This window comes from Cupressus sempervirens, chromosome 7 (assembly GCF_028749045.1).
Source record: "Cupressus sempervirens isolate cs-2001-9-10 chromosome 7, ASM2874904v1, whole genome shotgun sequence".
Classification (NCBI taxonomy): Eukaryota; Viridiplantae; Streptophyta; class Pinopsida; order Cupressales; family Cupressaceae; genus Cupressus; species Cupressus sempervirens.
Window position 1 is genome coordinate 42866465 of NC_143124.1, and position 20414 is coordinate 42886878.

General features: G+C 38.3%; 1 protein-coding gene and 1 pseudogene across 2 annotated transcripts in view; one reads left to right on the plus strand and one right to left on the minus strand.

Moving 5' to 3' along the window:
* Positions 1 to 20414, plus strand: part of LOC149545363 (uncharacterized) — a 126154-nt pseudogene that overhangs the window by 48660 nt on the left and 57080 nt on the right. The window lies entirely within an intron of this gene.
* On the minus strand, positions 5844 to 9657 carry LOC149545364 (uncharacterized). Its single transcript, XM_089790629.1, has 6 exons — positions 8384 to 9657; positions 7920 to 8218; positions 7407 to 7804; positions 7065 to 7288; positions 6752 to 6939; positions 5844 to 6645 (listed from the first exon to the last, which is right to left on the minus strand). The coding sequence occupies exons 1-6, from the start codon at positions 9121 to 9123 to the stop codon at positions 6029 to 6031; spliced, it is 2466 nt and encodes an 821-aa protein (XP_089646755.1). The 5' UTR covers positions 9124 to 9657; the 3' UTR covers positions 5844 to 6028.

Below are 20414 nucleotides of genomic sequence, written 5' to 3' on the forward strand. Positions count from 1 at the left end.
AATCCTTAGTTTGCATACCTCTCCTGGTGGCCAAACGTGCATCAATAAAATTATGAGTAGCTCCAGTATCAAATAAAGCAACAATACCTTATCTAACTATGAGCCCACGCATCCTGAAAGCTCCCTCCTTCCTCATACTGGATAAGTAAGCTACCTTGAGGTTAGAGTCATCCACCTCATCCTCAATATCATCACTCCTATGCTGATCCTGATCATAATCCCCAAACTACTCCTGAAACTCAACTCTGCCATCATCATTGTAAAACCACTCCATCATCCTATTTTTACCCTTAGGCTTCATAGGACAATCATGGTCAACATCATAGGGACCCCTGTAGTAGAAACACAACTTCCTCCTCAAATCATTAATTGTTCCTTGGTCCAAAGGTGTTGCAACAAGACGCTTACCCTCAAATTTCTCCTCTCTCTAGGGAGGTGTCCTATCATAAGATGTAGCAAGCTTTATGGTAAACTTGCCTCTAGGTGTAGAGGCCTCCAAGTTACGGGCCTTTTTCATTGCCTCCTGCAATGAAGGGGGATCCAATGACTTAACCCAACCTTTGAGTGGCTCAGCAAGACCCTCAATGAAAAGCATAACCCTTCTCCTCTTAGATATATCATATACTATCACTGGCAACTTTTGGAACCACTGATAAATGCCTCCAAATCAACTGTTTGTCATAATTGAGCCAACTCCTTAAAATAAACCTCAAGATCCTTCTTGTCAAAACGTTCTATCAACCTGTCAATAAATTCTTGGTATGATATGATTTGATCATGATGGAGAGATACTAAACCATGGTAGCACCAATTGTGCGCAACTCCATCAAGGTGTAGCACAAAAAATCTGATGGCCTCCTCCTTAGTCATAGGGCACAAAGCGAGGTAGGTGTCGAGCTTATGGACCCAAACTCTAGTAATCACTCTACCGCTCCCATCACAATGGGCCAATGTCATCTTACCAGCTACCTGCTCAAGCTTAGTGTACCTAGGCCACTGTTTGTTAGTAGCAGGCCTACCCCTGAAATGCTCATGCTTCTGTGTCAGATATCAGTCAAAACTCAAGTTATCCTTTAAGGCCTGAGGAAGTGCATCCGACTCATGAAAAATGACTCAAAACATCGTCAACAAATGGGGTGGCGTCAGAGGTAGTGCTAACTGCATCTAATTCTAGTCTCAGGAAAGTGGGTCTCTGTGGCCTGTCCTGAGCACTAATATAGCTTGACTTTTCCACCATATCATCCATCCTAACATGATCCTTGATCCTATGCCTGTCATCAGCCCTGTGTCCTGCATCTACACGTGACCTATGGGAACCAACAGAAATATCCCGAGCTCTCTCTAGCTCGATCCTGAGGCAAAGCTAACTGTTGCAAGGTCTTAGATAACTGTTGGAGAACACTTGTCTTATGGACCCAAGCTCTAGCAATCACTCTACCACTCCCATCAAAATGGGCCAATGTCATCTTACCAGTTGCTTGTTGAAGCTCAGTATACCTAGGCCGCTGTCTGTTAGTAGCAGGCCTACCCCTGGAATGCTCACGCTTCTATGTTAGATATTTGTCAAAACTCAAGTTATCCTTTAATGCCTGAGGGAGAGCATCCCACTCATAAAAATGAGTCAAAACATCGTCAACAAATCGGGCAGCATCAGAGGTAGTGCTAACTGCATCTAATTATGGTCTCAAGAAAGTGGGTCTCTATGGCCTGTCCTGAGCACCAATATAGCTTGTCCTGTCCACCCTATCATCTATCCTGACATGATCCTCGATCTTGTGGCTATCGTCAGCCTTGGGCCCTGCATTCACACGTGACCTATGGGAACCAACAGAAATATCAAGTGTTCTCTCTCTACCCCGATCTCAAGGCAAAGCTAATTGTTGCAAGGTGTTAGACTACTGTTGGAGAACAATTGCCATTTTCTATTGCTTGACTGTGATATTCCTAAATGCCTGCAGGGTATCTCTATCAACCTTAGCATCTGGGACCCGTCGTCCAATGCCACTAGAACCACTCGGGATTCTAACTGTACCAAATTGAATCTTAGGTTCTCCTTCCATGGGAGGCGAAGTTTGTTCCCTTCGGGTGTAGTGCACACTCGACACAAATCTCCTATCATTAGCCATGATAGGAAATGATGGATCAATTATTGACCTTCTAACAACTGCTTTTGAGCCCAATTCCTGCAGGCTGGTTGGAAACCGCTTTGATACCACTGTAGAATCTTTATGTATGCTTTGATAGAATTTTTGGTGCCAATGAACAATTTTTCTGAATGCTTTTGTTTTATTTAATCTTTTAGTGAATATCATGAATACAAGGCAAATATTGAATCTAGCCAACCAACTCCAGAATTACTTATTATTTAATTAAAGAAAATAAAGACAATATCATAAACCGAAATTCCAGAATTCAAGCAATGATGGAACCTGATTTTTCTTTGTAGCACAACTTGTTGCTTTTGCTGGTTGGATAGGGAATCCATCTTATGAGACAAGTACGACTACTTAACATAGCTCCCTCGTCAACAATCTCAGTGCAAGCCAAATACAATAACCATCCCCGGAGTAAAATGACGTCCAGGCAAATCGCAGATTGCAAAATGTACCAACTAGGACGTGAGACAATGCAAGGATCAGAATTGCATTGTTTCTTCCCACCACTTTACTAGTTCAGCAATGTTCTCCTCACAGCTTAGCGTCTAGTAGAAGACAATCTCATACACAATCTAGTAAATGAAAACGTAGTCACCAAAACCTTCAAACCATTATCAAATCGATTGGGAAGTTCACAATCTATTTCCTTCAGAATGACAATCTCCATAGCCACAGTGATTACAGTTGGAGAATTGCAACAATTGCTTACCTCAACACAATTGCCAATGATGAATCTTAGACTTCTTCAAACCCTTAGCTAGATAATTCAAGCAAAGAAAATATATTCTTCAAGATGTCCTTTCTTCTCACCAAGAAGCCATATTTATAACACCACTTGAGCCTTTCAGCTTCACTCTCACACCTTTCGCTTAAAAAGCAACTTTATAATATAAAGTCAAAACACTTTATAATATAATGTACTATGATTATTAAATGTGAATTAAATAATCATTAAGCCAACAACTCACGAATAAATATGACTTTAATGAGGAAAACCTAACGAGAGACCAAATATCCAAAACCAGATGATCATCTTGCTTGAACTGCTCACTCCAAAAATAGCAATTGGCCATGAGTGACTTACTAAAAATAGTAAGTCCAAAATAGCAATCTCTCGACAAAGATCCCCAAATCCAAACATCAGCTCACGAGGGTCGTGATGATGAGTTGATAAAGCCAAACTCCAGAGACTTGCTAAATCGGGGACATTACATTCTCTTGATTGTAGAGCAGAAGGATGATGAGTTACTATAATGCCCCCTTCTCCTCACTAGGCCTTCTCGCGCCTCGTTGGTCTATCTTTCCATTCGGATAGGCTAACAACATTTATTTTGAGGATACCAGCCAGCCACAAGATTCTATTTGGTTTTGTGGGGCAGACATTTAAGTTGTGGAGCTCCTATAGTTTATGACTTAAAAGTCATTTTATAACAAAAGTAACTTAAGTGACTAAAAGACGAAAATGACTTTTATCCCACATTGCCTAGTCGTTTGTATTTCTCCTCATATCGAGGTTATAAAAGCAAGGAGCTACATTGGGATTCACACCATGAAATGTGTTATTATTTAGAATACGGGTTGGTTGCTTAAATGTGACTAGTTATCTCTTAAGAATGAAACCCCTTAATGAGATTTGTGGAGACTGGACATAGCCTTAGAATCCCTTCTAGGATTGTTAGAATCAAGTACAAATTTGTAGATTAATGTATTGTTATAGTCGGGTTTTTAGTAGTGAATAGACCATAGTTGGAAAACTCGCCAAAGGCAAAAGCTCGCCAAGGCCCCCAAAAGTTTAATCAGGAAAAACTCGGCAATTTTAAAAAAAAACTTGGGAACCTAAAAAGACAGCTGAAATTTAATTAAAAATACATTTATTTTGCAAAATTTAATGAGAAGATGCATCTAATAAGTTAATTAAAGAGAACATAAAAGAAACAAGTAGAGTTTAGATATATATAAATGCATAGTGGGTACAAAATTGCATTCTCATGCGAAATGCTCATGGCAAGAAGCAAAATAGTAAATACCAAATGGTTTCAATTTGTCAAACCAGAAGTAAATACTAAAAGTCTAAATACATCAATACAATCACATCTTCCTCTCTCCAACTTCACTAGCAGGAAAGCATGGGGGTCTAGTCCTTGAAGAAGTGCCCTACACTGGGATAGGGCATGCGCTACGTGACTGTGAACTCTGTGGTTGTGCCTTCTCGCTCAACATCCCTACTGACTAGCTCGATGTCCTAGAAGAGGATGTATCTCCTCCTATATGTGGCACTGGTAATGCCTTGTCCTCAGAGCTTGAATCATCATCATCCTCGTCCTCAATGTCATTCATTGTGAAATGAAAATCAGTTCTAACATCCCCCTCCATGGCTTGCCTCTCCAAATCAGCGATCTCATCTAGTGAAAACAATGGACCTGGCTCCTGTGCTGTCCAATCTAAATAAGGATCTATCTCTTCCAGATCAAGTGGACTAGGTAGTGCTGAACTCTGTGCCCTTTTTATGCGCAACTTAAGATTATAGTGCACATAAACAAGGTCATGATGTAATGGACACCCAGGAATGCCCAAAAGCTGAATCAACTGTTGAAATTATATTAATTCTAAAAATGCTGCAATCAAGTACAAAGAGATGTATTCCAAAGGCCAAACCCTAAGGGAATGACATCTAGAATGTTACAACAAAGAATGAAGGTCCTCTATTGCCAAAAAAAGAGTGTGATTCACACATCCAAGCTCTTATCAAATGCAAGTCATAATCCTCCGATACAATAATCTGATGCTCAACAATGAGACTTTCAGCCCTATTTATCCTTTTCTTCATCTTTCTAGAAGGAACTAAAACATTAATTAATTGCAAGAGCTAGAAGCTTCCTCCTTCCAATAATTAATGCATTCTCTAGAAATCCCTCCCTAGCAATAATTAATTAAATGACAAGAGGCTTCCGTCCTTCCAATAATTAATACATACCCTAGAAGCTACTCCCTTGTAATTAATAATTAAATTAATTAAATACAAAGTCACCTTTAAATTGAATGACTTTATAAGAAATTAATTTAATATCTTTTTATCCTCCACTTAGACTTTGGAGAACGTGAGAGCTAAAAGATGGGATCATTACAAATCCGCCCTCCTTGAAATTGCTTGTCCTCAAGCAATTAAGTAACATAATGGACTCCAACCTCCACCTGGATCCCAATATGTGATATCCATATGGAAGTTATACCAATTGCAAACCCGCATCATCAGGACCAACTCCTGTAGCCTAGCATTCAAAACTTGTGCTGATGAAGTCAGAATGTCACCATAAGGCAACTCCATAGAAGATCTATGAAATGTCTTCTTCCTTGTATCCATCCACATAGTATATATTGGATTGGAATGCATATTATCACTATCATGCATTGAAAAAGATGTAGCTGCAGGTGAACCATATGTACTCATGCTAACTGTATCAACCATAGATGTAAAAATCGCCTGAGGAGATTAATCGCCTAGGCCTGAAAAAGTTTAATCGGGAAAAATCGGGAAAAATCGGGAAAAAATCGGGGAAAAAATCGGGAACTAAAAAACCACTAAATTTTAATAAAAAAATGCGATTTTTTTACAGAATTCAATGTTTTTTTGCATCTAATGACTTAATTACTAACAATACATAAGAAACAATCATGTTTAGATATATATCAATGCAAAAAGAGTTATTAATTGGTAAATTACTAACAAGTAAGTAGTGACAAGTTGTAAATTACTAACAACTAACAAGTTCACAACACATGAGAAGTATTCTCATAAATAAAGTGTCAAATGTAAAGAGTTCAAATAAGCACATCAACATGACTACAAATAAGTACAAATGTCAAATATAGGACTACATCTTCCTCTTCCCAATCACTTTACTAGCGAGTGCGGGAGAGGGTAAAGCTCTAGAACTAGAACCCCGCAGGGTTTGTGCCCGTGTCTGTGTTTGTGTCAATGCAGGAGATGGTGTAGCTATAGAACTAGATGTCGGTATCTCCACATTCGCTGCGCGCAAGATGTCAAGGTCCTCTGCAGTAAGCTCAATGTCATCATCCTCATCATCGCCCTCCTCGATGTCATCCAAATCGATGTCATATCCAGTTCCACCCCCTTCCTCCTTCGCAGCCTCCTCCGCGGCCTCCCTCTCCAAATTGGAGATGTCCTCCTGTGTAAATAAGGGAGCCTGCTCTTGTGCCGTCCAATCATAATAAGGATCTATCTCATCCAAATCGATTGGCCTAGGCGGATCTTGTTGCGCCTTTTTCATGCGCAATTTAAGATTATATTGCACATAGACCATGTCATTCATCCTCTTTTGGGACAACCTGTTTCTTTTTTTTGTGTGGATGGCCTCAAACAAACTCCAGTTGCGCTCACAATGTGATGCGCTACAAGGCTGTGATAGGATTCTGAGAGCAAATTTTGCAAGATTTGGAGTGCTTGCACCCCAAGTGGTCCACCAAGCCACTGCATCACAAAAATTGTACAAGTTAGAAAATACTAATAGACAACAAAAAATGAAACATAAATATTAATTTAGCATTTGAGATTCAGAAGTTTGCAAATGTATTACCTGGGGTTTGTGTAAGCCTTGCTCTCTTGCAGAGAGAAGTGGAGAACACCTTGCCTCCTGCTGAAGTGAAGATCTCCTGCTCAGCGATGATTTTATCTCTTGTTTCCTCGCTGGTTACCATCTTTTCGACGCACTCACTTAGGCCTCTGATGACCTCTCCATCAGGATCTGCATATGTACCATCAGCCCTAAAACCAAAAACCAAAAACAAATAAGTCTTCCAATTTTAGTACACACCCAACACCCTACGAAAGCAAAATGAACTCAAGTCTTTGTTAACTTAAATTTGAGTAAGAATGAGCTTACAGTATACCTAAAACGTGGGTTGAGGAAATATCCTGCTGCATGAATGGGTTGGTGAAGCTGATTATTCCACCTTCTATCAATGATCTGCCAAATGGGTTCATATTTGATGCTTTCTCCCTTGTAGTAATTTTTGACAGATTCTTTGGCCTTGTCCATGGCCTCATATAGTTCACCCATTGGCGTTTGGTCTCCATCAACCAAACGCAAAACTCCGACTAAAGGCTCAGACACCTGCAATATAAATTTGAAATTAGTTGACAAGTTACAAAATTATTATTTACTTGAGTTACAAACTTAGTATGTTATAAAGTTGTAAAGTGCAAACTAAAACTTAAAGTTTTGTAGTTACCTTTACTATTTCATCAGCCTTATCTTCAAAATATTTATCAAACACAATCCGCACAACATTCTCTCCTTCACTCTTCTTTGAAAATGTGGAAGCAAGCCATTTTTTGGAAACAAACATTTGCTTCAAAGAAGCCAAATTATCGAGAATGCTTTGCAATGTCAAAAAAATCGTTGCAAACCTTGTGACGGCAGGCCTGACAATTTCTTTGCCATCAGTGTGCTCTCTCATCAGGCTAAGGACCCATGGGTGATTGTATATGTATTTTGTCACCCGCCTTGCATCCTCCACAATTGGAGTGACCCACTCAAGTTTGCCCATGTCCTCCAAAAGAAGGTCAAGGACATGTGCTGCACACGGGGTCCAAGAGAGAGTGGGGTGCCTCTGCTGTAGGAGTTTTCCTGCCAATTGTAAAAGCAAATACTAATTAGTTTCCAACTTTTCAAATATATCAAACTATTAAAAATTCTTGTTGTGAAATTCACAATGCACATGCAACATAAAATTACGGTTTACCTGCTGATACATATGCAGCAGCATTGTCTGTGATGATTTGCACCACATTTTCAATGCCAATCTCTAAGACCATATTCTCCAACATCAATGCTAATGTCTGAGCATTTTTTACCTTGTTGGAGGCATCGATTGATTTCAGGAACACCACATTATCATTACAGCAGGCCAAAAAATTAATTATGGTCCTGCTCTTCCCATCCGTCCACCCGTCAGAAAGAATGGTGCAACCAAATTTTGTCCATTCTTGTTTCTGTTCCTCAACAAATGCTTTGGCCCTCTCAACAGCATTTCCAATAAGCCTACAAAAACAAAATTTAGTTATGTCTTAGATTCTTAGTAATTTAAAATTGATTTAGACTTTAGTAATCAACATTCTAATTTCTAGATAAATTAATTAAAATTTAGAACTAAGTAAAAAGTTAAAAATTAAAAGGAAATCGAGTGTAATAAAATTATTCGCTTACCTGCCACCCAACACAAAACGAGAAGGGGACTTGTACCCCTTTCCTGCAACTGTCAACCCTGTGGCCAAAGCCTCCCAATAGGGACTGTCAACAACACTAATAGGAAGGTTGTTGAAAACCCAGAAATCTGCTAGTGCATTGTCCAACTGGTCATGGACCTCCTTATTCCATCTAGTGGCCTCTAATGAAGGTTGTGCACCAGGTGTGTGCCTCGTCACAAAATAGCTCCCTATCCCAGAAGCACCTGCTGATCCTGATGGTGCGGAAGTGCTAGGAGGTGTAGGAGTGGGAGTGGGAGTGGAACTCGTGAAAGAAAAAACACCCTGTTTGCGGACACGCGGCCCACGATAAGAGCCAGCCATGCTCTCAATGGCTGCCTCCTCCTCCTGAACATCAACGAAACTGCCCTGGGTCTCTGCTATGGCTGCCCTGACATGCAATTTATTCCGCTCTCTTTGCAATTTTTTTTGCTCTCCAGCTGCGAGCAAGGCATTTGCAAACCTTTTTATTTCTTCTGTTGTATTCTCACAAGGATTTGTATCATGTTTTGAGATCCCTGCGATGTGATATTTGAACCGGTAAATGCCCCCGGATATTACTTTTTCACATCGAATGCAAATTACTTTGGTTGGTTCATCAGGTGCTTCATAGGCATATTTCCATGCTTGATCTCTCGCATTCTTTGGCCTGGTGCCAATGTAGCCTGAGGGGCATGGAGTCAATGGCCATTTGTCTGCCATTTAAAACTGCTGCGGGCTGCCTACACATACAATTTTTTAAAAAAAACTATAAATAAATTATAACAAGATCAAAATTAACAGTTAAACAAAGAATTCAAGCAACATTCCAATAACAGCACCAATAAATTGCAATCCAAATAACATTCAAACAAACTAGCTGCTAGGGTTTCAAATTTTTTTAGAAAGGGCAAATTTTTAGCATAAATTCGATCTAGAATGGAAAAAAATGCAAATGAATGCATTTAATCTTGCTTACATTCATCAAATGCATTCCTAACTAATTAGGAATGTATTTTTATCCATTTACATGCAAGAAAAAAAAATACAATCTCTTGCAAAAACAAAAAACAAAGATTCAAATCACTTACCTAGTAACGAAGAAATCGAATCAAAAGGCCTCCAAATGCACTTGATTCTGCCTATTTCTTGCCAAGAACTCCTTCTCTATCCTCTCCTCTCCAAAACACCCTAAGCAATGTAAAAACATAATGAAAAAAACGTGTTTTTTCGTCACTTTATGTGACTGCCGGGCGCGAGCGATTTTTCGCGATTTTTAAGCGATTTTTTGGAAAAAATCTGCAAAAAAAAATCGCGATTTTTGGGGCGACTAAATCGCCGGCCCCAAAAAATCGCGATTTTATCTCGTATCGCCGATTAATCGGCGATACTCACATCTATGGTATCAACAATAGGTGTTGCCGCATCGAAATATATGGACATAGGAACAACATTAACTACTGCAACAAAAAACTGAACCGAATTTGTAGTTGATGAAAACTCATAATCAACAACTTGTGTGGCTTCATTAGAAAATACATCAACCACTGCATTTATATCATTAAACTCCTCATTGGATGGTTCAACTGACACAGAAGTGGCTGCTGATATGATAGTATCCTCATTTTCTCCTAATCCCACTATTACTACAACACCATCTCCCGACAAAGCTTCATATGTGGTCTCCTGACTTTGCACACATGTTTCTACTGATTCTACTAAAACACCCATATCACCAACATCATAGATAGGTGGCTCTATATGTGTCTCGATCCCACCTGATGAAACAACTTCTTTTTGCACTGGAGCAACATACAAATCTTCAATATTGATGCCCATCTGTCTAGCCATAAGTTGCAACATTATATCCATTCACCTATTATGCTCCTATTGCATCTGCTGCCCCTCCTCTAATGAACTAAGTAACCTAAGCATTGCATTTTCTTGATCTGGACTGGTATACATTTTGTCAGACTCTTTTCCCTTTATCTCGCTGTTCCAAATTCCCTATAAGAACTCCACAGGATGGCAGGACTTATAGCTTCGATACCACTGTAATGGACACCCAGGAATGCCCAAAAGTTGAATCAACTGCTGAAATTATATTAATTCTAAAAATGCTGTAATCAAGTACAAAGAGATGTATTCCAAAGGCCAAACCCTAAGGGAATGACGTCTAGAATGTTACAACAAAGAATGAACGTCCTCTATTGCCAAAAAAGGAGTGTGATTTACACATCCAAACTCTTATCAAATGCAAGTCATAATCCTCCGATACAATAATCTGATGCTCAACAATGAGACTTTCAGACCTATTTATCCTTTTCTTCATCCTTCTAGAAGGAACTAAAACATTAATTAATTGCAAGAGCTAGAAGCTTCCTCCTTCCAATAATTAATGCATTCTCTAGAAATCCCTCCCTAGCAATAATTAATTAAATGACAAGAGGCTTCCGTCCTTCCAATAATTAATACATACCCTAGAAGCTACTCCCTTGTAATTAATAATTAAATTAATTAAATACAAAGTCACCTTTAAATTGAATGACTTTATAAGAAATTAATGTAATTTCTTTTTATCCTCCACTTAGACTTTGGAGAACGTGAGAGCTAAAAGATGGGATCATTACACATGAAGCTGTTTTTGATTCATTCTATTTCTTTTCTTTGTGTGGATGGACTCAAATAAGCTCCAATTGCACTCACAATGGGATGAGCTACAAGGTTGGTGCTACGCCCTTAATATTATTGTATATAGGGTTATGAATAGTCAACTTGTGGCTATCTTAATTCTTAATTAAGTCATGTCATGTTATCATTATTATATTATAATTTAGGTAGGTAAGTCAGCTTAGGTGTTATGAAGGGTTGTGTCTATTCAACCTAAGCATAATTAGGTATATATAAGAGGTTGTGAGTCTTATTTCATCATCGTATTGTGAAGTGTGTTCTCATTGGAGATATTTGAAGGTTGCTCCTTGAAGTGGCCTATTACTCTCAGCTATTATCAAGTATTTATATAAGATTTCATATTACTTCTTCTATTGTGCTAGTTATTTCATTACAAGTGGTATCAAAGCATGATCTTGGCACCATAGAGGCAAGATTTTTTCTCAACATTGGGGTGATTTTGGGAAGAGCATAACTTTCAGATTTTAGCAGATTTTTCAAAGATTTTTAGAGGGTTTTGAAAAACATGTTAAAGAAGCTATAGTCCAAAATTTAGAGGAATTGAGCAAATTTAAGGAAATTATTGCAGAATTACTATTTTTACACAATTTTTTGAGATCATCATATCTCTCACATCTTGCCGAATTGGAGTATAACTTGTATTGGGTTTTTCAATACATAGTAGAGGAGCCTAAATTCCAAGCTTGGAGAAATTGAAAAACAAAAATAAACAAGAAATTGTAAAATTAGGAAAATTCTCTCTCAAGGCAGCACATTTAGGATTTCTTGGCCCAAGTAAGTTATAGTAAAAAATAAATAAATTAGAGAATTTACATTTCATTTGTGTGATTTATTTCAAAAACATTGGTTTCCATCATGACAGGGCCTCCAACAAGAGGCAAAAAGAATTCTATCACATCGGGGAAATCCTTTGACCAAGATTGGAAAGCAATAGAGGATTGTAATCCCAATGAGGAACTTAGTAATTTTAAGGAAGAGGTTAAGAAGGATATGTGTGACCTATGAGGAGATATATTAGATATACGAAGCATGTTAAGCACATATATGAATGAAATAAGGAAGGAACTCTCAAGCAATCAAGGTGCAATCTTCAAGTCAACTAATAATGACACAAATTTTATTAATCCTACAGGATCTAGGAATTTTTTTCCAAAGGTGGATATGCGCAAATTTGATGGCAAGGATCCTCTAACATGGATAAATCAAATGGAGAATTTTTTTGAAATACATCAGATCCCGTATGGACAAAAGGTTATAATGGCTTCCTTATATCTAGAACCAGATCAATTCATTTGGTATCGTTGGCTTTGTACTCATAGGAGGAAAAAGGGTCTCACTATATCATGGTCAATTTTTATAGAAGAACTCCAAGCACAATATAGCAATAGTGTGACAGAAAACTTCTTTAGCCAACTTGCTAAGCTTCAACAAACAAGATCAGTTAAGGATTATATTCAACAATTCCAAAATCTATCCTTAAGAGTGGATACAATTACAAAGGAGAACTTGAATGATTTATTCTTGGGTGGTCTCAAGGATCACATTCAATATGAGGTACGCATGTTTTGTCCCAATTCAGTAAACGAGTCTTTTGTATTGGCACATAGGGTAGAGGAGAAGTTCTTGATTCCTAGAAAGCAAGGGGCTAATGTGACAAGAGACAAAGGATATTCAACATCTTATCTTCCTCAACCTACTAGGTTGACTCCACAACAAATTGAGGAGAAAAGAGCAAAAGGGTTGTGTTTCAATTGTGATAGCAAATATAGTTGAGGACATAAATGTAGTGAAAAGAAATTGTTATATATTGAAGGTCCAAGTCAGGAAGAAGAGGATGAGCCCATATCAGAGGAGGACAGGGAGTTAGGTGAGGAATCACATGATTCTCAACCAATCATTTCTTGTCATGCACTTTTAGGTTTCAGTGCACCACAAACTCTCAAGGTAATGGGTTTCTTAAAGAAGCAGAAAGTAACAGTGTTGATTGACTCAGGTAGTACTCATAATTTCATCAACAAAAAGTTGGGAACTCTTCTAAATTGTTTTATATATCCAGCCCCAGAGTTTCAAGTTTTGATTGCAGATGGGGGCATAGTTAGTTGTTTAGGGAAGTGTCATAGCATCAAATTATCCATGGGAAATTATCAACTTGATACCCCAATGTATGTGATATCCATGGGTGCAGCAGATATTGTTTTGGGAGTACAATGGCTTACTACATTGGGAACAATTGAGATGAACTTCCAAGAACTATTCATGAGATTTTAATCATAAGGAAAGGTAGTGGAAGTAAGGGGATTGAAGGCAAAATCCCCTCAAATGGTAAGCTCTCATCAAATGCAAAAACTTCTTAAGAAAGGTGCAGATGGATTTGTGGCCCAACTATGTTCATTAGAAGTCTCTCAATCTAATGCTCTTACTCATCTAGATTTACAAGCAATAATTGATTGTCACTCAGTGATTCTTGGAGATATGTCTAAAGGACTTCCTCCTAAGAGGGATCATGATAGCCTAAAATATTTTTGGAACAAAAACTATCATCAGAAGAGCAAAAAAAATGGGTCACTAAGATGTTGGGATATGATTTTGAAATTGTATACAAGAAAGGGAAGGAAAATATTGTGGCTGATGCACTTTCCAGGAAGGATGAAAAAGATGAATCCTTATTGTGTGTCCTTTCAATATTACAAGAAAATTGGGTGGTAGAAGCCAAAGAAGAGTGGAAAAATGATGTTGCAACAAGTAATCTCATCCAACAAATGAAAAGTGACCCTAGTAGTTCAGATAAGTTTTGTTTAAAGGGGATATTCTCGGGTATAGAGCGCTTGTATCTCTACAAGAATTCCACTCAAACACAAGATTCTCAAAAAACTACATGAGTCTCCAATTGGTGGTCATTCGGGATTTTTTAAGACATCATAGGGTCAAGCAAGATTTTTTTTGGGAAGGGCTAAAAGGTGATGTTCAAAAGTTTGTGGTTGAATGTTTGGTTTGTCAAAGAAATAAGGGGGAAACAATTAAGACACCAGATCTCTTGCAGCCTTTATCTATTCCTAGCCAACTTTGGGAAGAGGTATCCATGGACTTCATCACCGGGCTCCCCAAATCTAAAGGTCATAATGTCATCATGATAGTAGTTGATTGCCTCACTAAATATGCACATTTTATTGCATTATCACATCCTTTTACAACAAGTATAGTGGCAAAAGTTTTCTTGGAGAATATCCAAGAGCTACATGGTACACCTAAGGTTATTGTTAGTGATTGTGATCCTATCTTTACTAGTCACTTTTGGAAAGATTTATTCTCATGTTTGGGTACTCAATTGGCTCATAGTTCTTCATACCATCTGCAATCAGATGGACAAACTGAGGTGGTTAATAAATGTTTGGAAGGATATCTACGTTGTTTCACTTCATAAAAACAATCTCAATGGGTAGATTGGCTACCTCTTGCAGAATGGTGGTACAATACTTCTTTTCATAGCTCATTAAAAATGTCTCTGTTTTTGGCACTTTATGGATATCATCCTCCTTCCATCACATCATCATTAAAGGTGTCGCCAAGAGTTCAAGCAGTAGAGGATCACTTGCTTCATCAATAACATGTACTTTCAAGAATCGAGGAGAATTTAGCTATGGCACAAAATTGAATGAAACAACAAGCGGACCAATATCATAGTGAAATTTTTTTTGAGGTTGGGGACTAGGTCTTCTTGAGATTGCAGCCTTATAAAAAAATCTCAATGAAGCAACGAAAAAAAGAAGAAGTTGTCTCCAAGATATTATGGACCATACTAGATCATGCAAAAGATTGGTAGTGTTGGCTACAAGCTAGAGTTGCCACCAACAACAAAGGTACATCCAGCTTTTCATGTTTCTTGTTTGAAGAAGGCAATTGGGTAGAATATTCCTACTCAAACAGTACTACCAAAACTTGATGAAGAAGGAAGAATAATTTTGGAACCAGAGTGCATTTTTCAAACACGCACGAAGAAGTTGAGGAACAAAACCTTGACTCAGTATCTCATCCAATGGAAGAATTTTCTAGTTGAAGAGGCCACATGGGAGGATGAGGGGTTCATTCAAAATAATCCACACTTGGTTAGCATTGAGGACAATGCTTCTTTCAAGAGAGGGGGCATGCTACACCCTTAATATTATTGTATATAGGGTTATGAATAGTCAACTTGTCGCTATCTTAATCCTTAGTTAAGTCATGTTATCAATATTGTATTATAATTTAGGTAGGTAGGTCGGCCTAGGTGTTATGAAGGGTTGTGTCTATTCAACCTAAGCATAATTAGGTATATATAGGAGGTTGTGAGTCTTAATTTCATAATCGTATTGTGAAGTGTGTTCTCATTGGAGATATTTGGAGGTTGCCCCCTCGAAGTGGCCTATTACTCTCAGCTATTATTAAGTATTTATATAATATTTCATATTACTTCTTCTATTGTGCAAGTTATTTCATTACAGTTGGCATAGGACTTTGAGAGCAAAATCCTTTAAATTGGGGGTATTGCCATCCCAACTTGCCCACCAAGCATGTGCAAAACAAAATATAAAAAGTTATAAAGCAATGAAAAAAGATAATCAGAAACACAACTTATCAATTTGCAAAAGTTTTAAAGTTTGATGCTTTACCTGGTGCTTGAGTAGATCTTGCTCTCTTTGCTAGCATAGAAGAGAACAAATTACCCCTCGATTCCACATAGACTTGTTGTTCGGTCACAACAGGGTCTCTCTCCGCTTCATTGGATATCATTCTCTCAATGCATTTAGAGAAACCTTCCATGACCTCTCCATTAGGATTTGAGTAGGAATCATCAGCCCTAAAACAAATAGAAAATGATATCAAGTCTTACTACACAACTTTAAAAAGTAAAGTAAAATAAAAGTCTTAGTAAAATCTCAACTTCAAGGACAATCATAGTACGTGAATTTGGGGTTGCGGAAGTAGCTTGCTACATGAATGCTCCAATTATTTCCTAGATGGGGTCAAATCTGAGTCTTTCTGCATGATATTAATTTCTAACAGCCTCTTTAGCCTTATCCATGGCCTCATAAAGACCTCCCATTAAGGATTGTTGCCCATCACATATGCGCAAGACTCTAACTAGGGGCATAGACATCTACATTTGAAATTCGAAAAATACAAATTAGTTAATAACATAGTAAGTTATGAATTAATAATGGAACTTGAATCAACTAAAAATATAATGTTTTGATTCTTGAACTTACCTCCACAATCTCCTTAGCCTTTGCAAAAAAGCTATCATCAAAGACTATCCGTGCCACAACCTCTCCTTCAGTATTCTTTGAGTAAGATGGAGCGACCCAATCAGCACACACAAACGTTTGTTTCAAAGCCAATATGTGGTCGAGAATACTTTGCAACGTCAAGAACACTGTTGCAAACCTTGTCATAGTGGGTCTCACCAAATCTTTGCATTTAGTGGTCTTTTTCATCAAACTGAGAACCCATAGGTGATTATAGATATATTTGGTGACCTACCTAGCATCTTTCACAACTGGACTCACCAATCAAGTTTTCCTATGTCCTCCAAAAGAAGGTCAAGGACATGTGCTGCATAAGGTGACCAAAAAAGTGTGGGATGCCTCTCTTGGAGGATTCTACCTAAAACATTAGTAAAAAATCAATAATTAGTAAAAAATCTAAAGTGGATAATACCATAGCATTACTTTCATGATTCATATTAAACATAAACAATTAAATTTACCTACTACCACATATGTTGTTGCATTATCTGTGATGATTTGCACCACATTCTCTACTCCCACCTCCATGACAACATTCTCCAACATTAAAGCCAATGTGTGTGCATTTTTCACTTTGTTGGAGGTGTCAACAGATTTTCAAAACACCACATCATCTTTGCAAGCAACCAAGAAATTAATAATGGTTCTACTTCTTCCATCTATCCACCCATCAGATAAAATGGTGCAACTATATTTCTTTCACTCTTTCTTTTGGTCTTCCATCTATACTCTTGCCCTACCAACCGCATGGTCAAGCAACCTATAAAATTTAGGAGTAATAAAGTGTTAGTAAAAAATAGGAAATAACAATTATGATTTAAAATATAACAATGAACTGAAGTGAATCACAATTATTTATAGTTACTAAATAGTAAAATACTAACCTTCCACTCAAATCCTTGCTAGTAGGCAGCTTGTACCCTTTGTCCAATATTGAAATTGCATTCACCAAATTCAACCAATAGGGACTATCAGCGGCATACATTGAGATATTGTTGAAAAATCAAAAATCAGCTACTGCAATATCAGTTTGCTCATGCACCTCCTTGAACCATCCAGTGCCCTCTAATGATGGCTATGATTTAGCTATGTTCCTGGGCACAAAATAACTCCCTATCCCTATCCTTGATGTGGATGGTGATGAACAACTAGGAAATGTAGAAGAAGTGGCACTGACAAGAGAGACATTTTGTTTGCGGTCCGTGGGCCACAAAGAGATCCTGGTATGTTCTCAAGTGCTTCTTCTTCTTGTATATCAAAAGGAGCTCCTTGAGATTCAGCTATGGCTGCCCTCATAGCTAATTTCGCCCTCTCCCTATTCAATTATTTCTCTTCAGCAGCTGCAAGTAGGGGATTGATGAATCTTTTTTCTTCTTGAGTTACTTTGAGACAAGGATTTGAATCATGTTTCTTTATGCTTGCAACGTGGTATTTGAAGCGGTTTATGCCTCCAGAAATAATCCTCTCACATGGAATGCATATAACCTTCCCAACATCATTTGGAGCTTCATAAGCATACCACCATGCCTTATCTCTTGCATTTTTAGGCCGAGTGCCTATATATCCAGATGGGCATGGTGTTTGTGGCCACTCTTCTTGCGGATTTGTCACGGTTTTTTAATGCTTGACTGCTACCCTACACATAAATTTATAGAAAAATGAATAAACGAAGTTAGAACAACTAGGGTTTGTTTTTAGAAAATCTTACATATTCTTCAAAAAAATTTGTGAAACATAGAGCTGAATGGCTTTCAAATGATTCAAACATAGAGTTAAAATGCTTTTAAATGATTTAAAATCATTTACAAACAATAACAAAAACAATAGAACATTTGTTAAAACTATAAAAAGTTTTCAAACTATGATAAAAAGAACAAACTTGGAAAGAGATTTGTCTTCTAAAACTGGTTAGAATCCTCTAAAATCCACTCAAATCCGCCTTGAATCACTTGCAATCAGCTAAGAATGCCTCCAAACCTTCTCCTCTCCACACCTCAAGGCTCTAGAGAACACAAATGCAACAAACAATGCAAAAAAAAAAGCTATTAAGCCATCACAGCGTGCGAGTTACCTGAACCGCGAGTTTTAATTAAAACTCGCCGATTACTTGCTGAGTAATTGGCAATTAGTTGGTAATCTTTTGCCCAGGCACCGAGTTTTTGATCCTGCGAGTTAAACTGGGATTTACTCGCTGAGCTTAAAAACTCAGTGAGTGTTTGAAACTTGCCGAGTGTTCCATCTATGGACTAGACTATTGGTGAAGTTACATATCACTCCCTTGTACTAGCCGGATGGCTGTATGAGCATGTCCCAGTACAGTTGCGAATGCAGAAGCAAGTGATACACAAGCATAGAAGATGTTTTCCTCACAGGATAGGGGACGGAAACAGTGGCAGCTAGCCGTAGTGCCAGGGCAGAACATAAAGGAAGACTGGGAGGCCGAGCTTTTAACTGCAGGAGTTGGGATTAGAGTGCAGACCATACGCATGCTGCTATAGCAGTGGACAGTCACGGCATTACAGGATCAGACAGGGTGGAGTACAGTCAGCATTCTAGATGCTCCAGTAGTGGGCGGACAAGTTACAGCCAGACCAGTTGGGGGTCTTGCTATCTTTACCCTCCGGTTGCGTCCCTTCAGTTCAGGACTGTGGCTGCGTGGCCTGGGAAGAGGCTGTGTGGTGCCAGTAACATTTTGCATAGGCCAGTAACATCTGCGGTTGGCATTCAAGATTAGAGCAGGGTTCTTGTTAACGGACTCCAACACCACAACTCAAGTCTCAGGGTCCTCTCCATGACTTGCTGTACTTCATTGGATTAGAACTAGGAGTACCATTTATCAATTTTCTTTCCAGTTAGTTTGTTTCCTTTTGACTGTGATGTGAAATATTATACTTTGTCATTGCAATAATGTTATCGGGCCCCATTAGCAGAATCCACTTCGGAAACAAAAGTAAATTTGCTGATCAGCAATAACATTGAAATTCTGATAACTGTCGTAGCAAGTTTATTACAGTTACTTATCTAAAATTGCATGAGGAAGAGATTAAGCATCCAGTGCGGATGCCATGACAGCTGGAGATATGACCATTCATGAAGACTAGGTTTGCAGTCATGAGTCTATGTTAATGTCTCATAACAAGGTTGGATCAGACATGGATAAAGTGTTTGCTTCAGCAAGGAAACTGAGAAAGATGAAGTCACTAAACAATGGCGTCCCTATCATTTTGATCAATTCCTTCTAAAGAGGACAGGATGACACTTAGGGAACTTCTTTGCAATCTCTGATGCAACAGGGATCAAGAGGGAGCTTTGTGAATACGTGTATATGTTAGCTAAGAGAGTTGCAGTGTTGCAGGGCCAGGTGCCAAAATCTGTGGCAAAACTCTTTGGCTGTAGAGAACAGAATTGCAAGGTCAATTTGAACTTGGCATTGTTAGCTCTTGAAACTTTCAGTATAGTGTGATCTTGGATGAGGTCAAGAAGGAGAGTCCTAGACTTTAGCACATCAGGAGTTTCAAAGGTGTCTGTTTAAATCTTTCCTCTAAGGCAAGCATTGCAAGTAACCTTGAACACAAAGTTCAGGAGGTTGATGCAAGTACTTGGAGATTCAGAGGGAGCTTGTGCAATAGAGGGGGAGTGTCAAATCCTTTTGCTAAGGATCAACAAGCTCGTGGAGTAGTGTGACTGCTAAAGATCCTTGTTTGATCAATATTGGAATCAGCTCTAATTTATTATGATAATCAAAGTAGTGAGAATGACTTCCCTTCTCAGTGGGAGTCTTTGTTGAGAGGGAAACCGAACATTCAGTTGTTCCTTTTATGTGCTATAATGCATGTTTCACTAAGACGGAGAAATTTGAGGTGAAAACCCTTGTTAATGCATTTTTCTCCGAGAGAAGTTTGAAGTGCCCTTGTTAATGCATTCTTCTCTGCGAGATAAGCTTGAGGTGCAAGTGCTTGTTAATGCATTCTTCTTTTAGAGAGAAGCTTGAGGTGAAATCCCTTGTTCCATCCTCTGGTAGTAGCCATGGCGGATGTCATG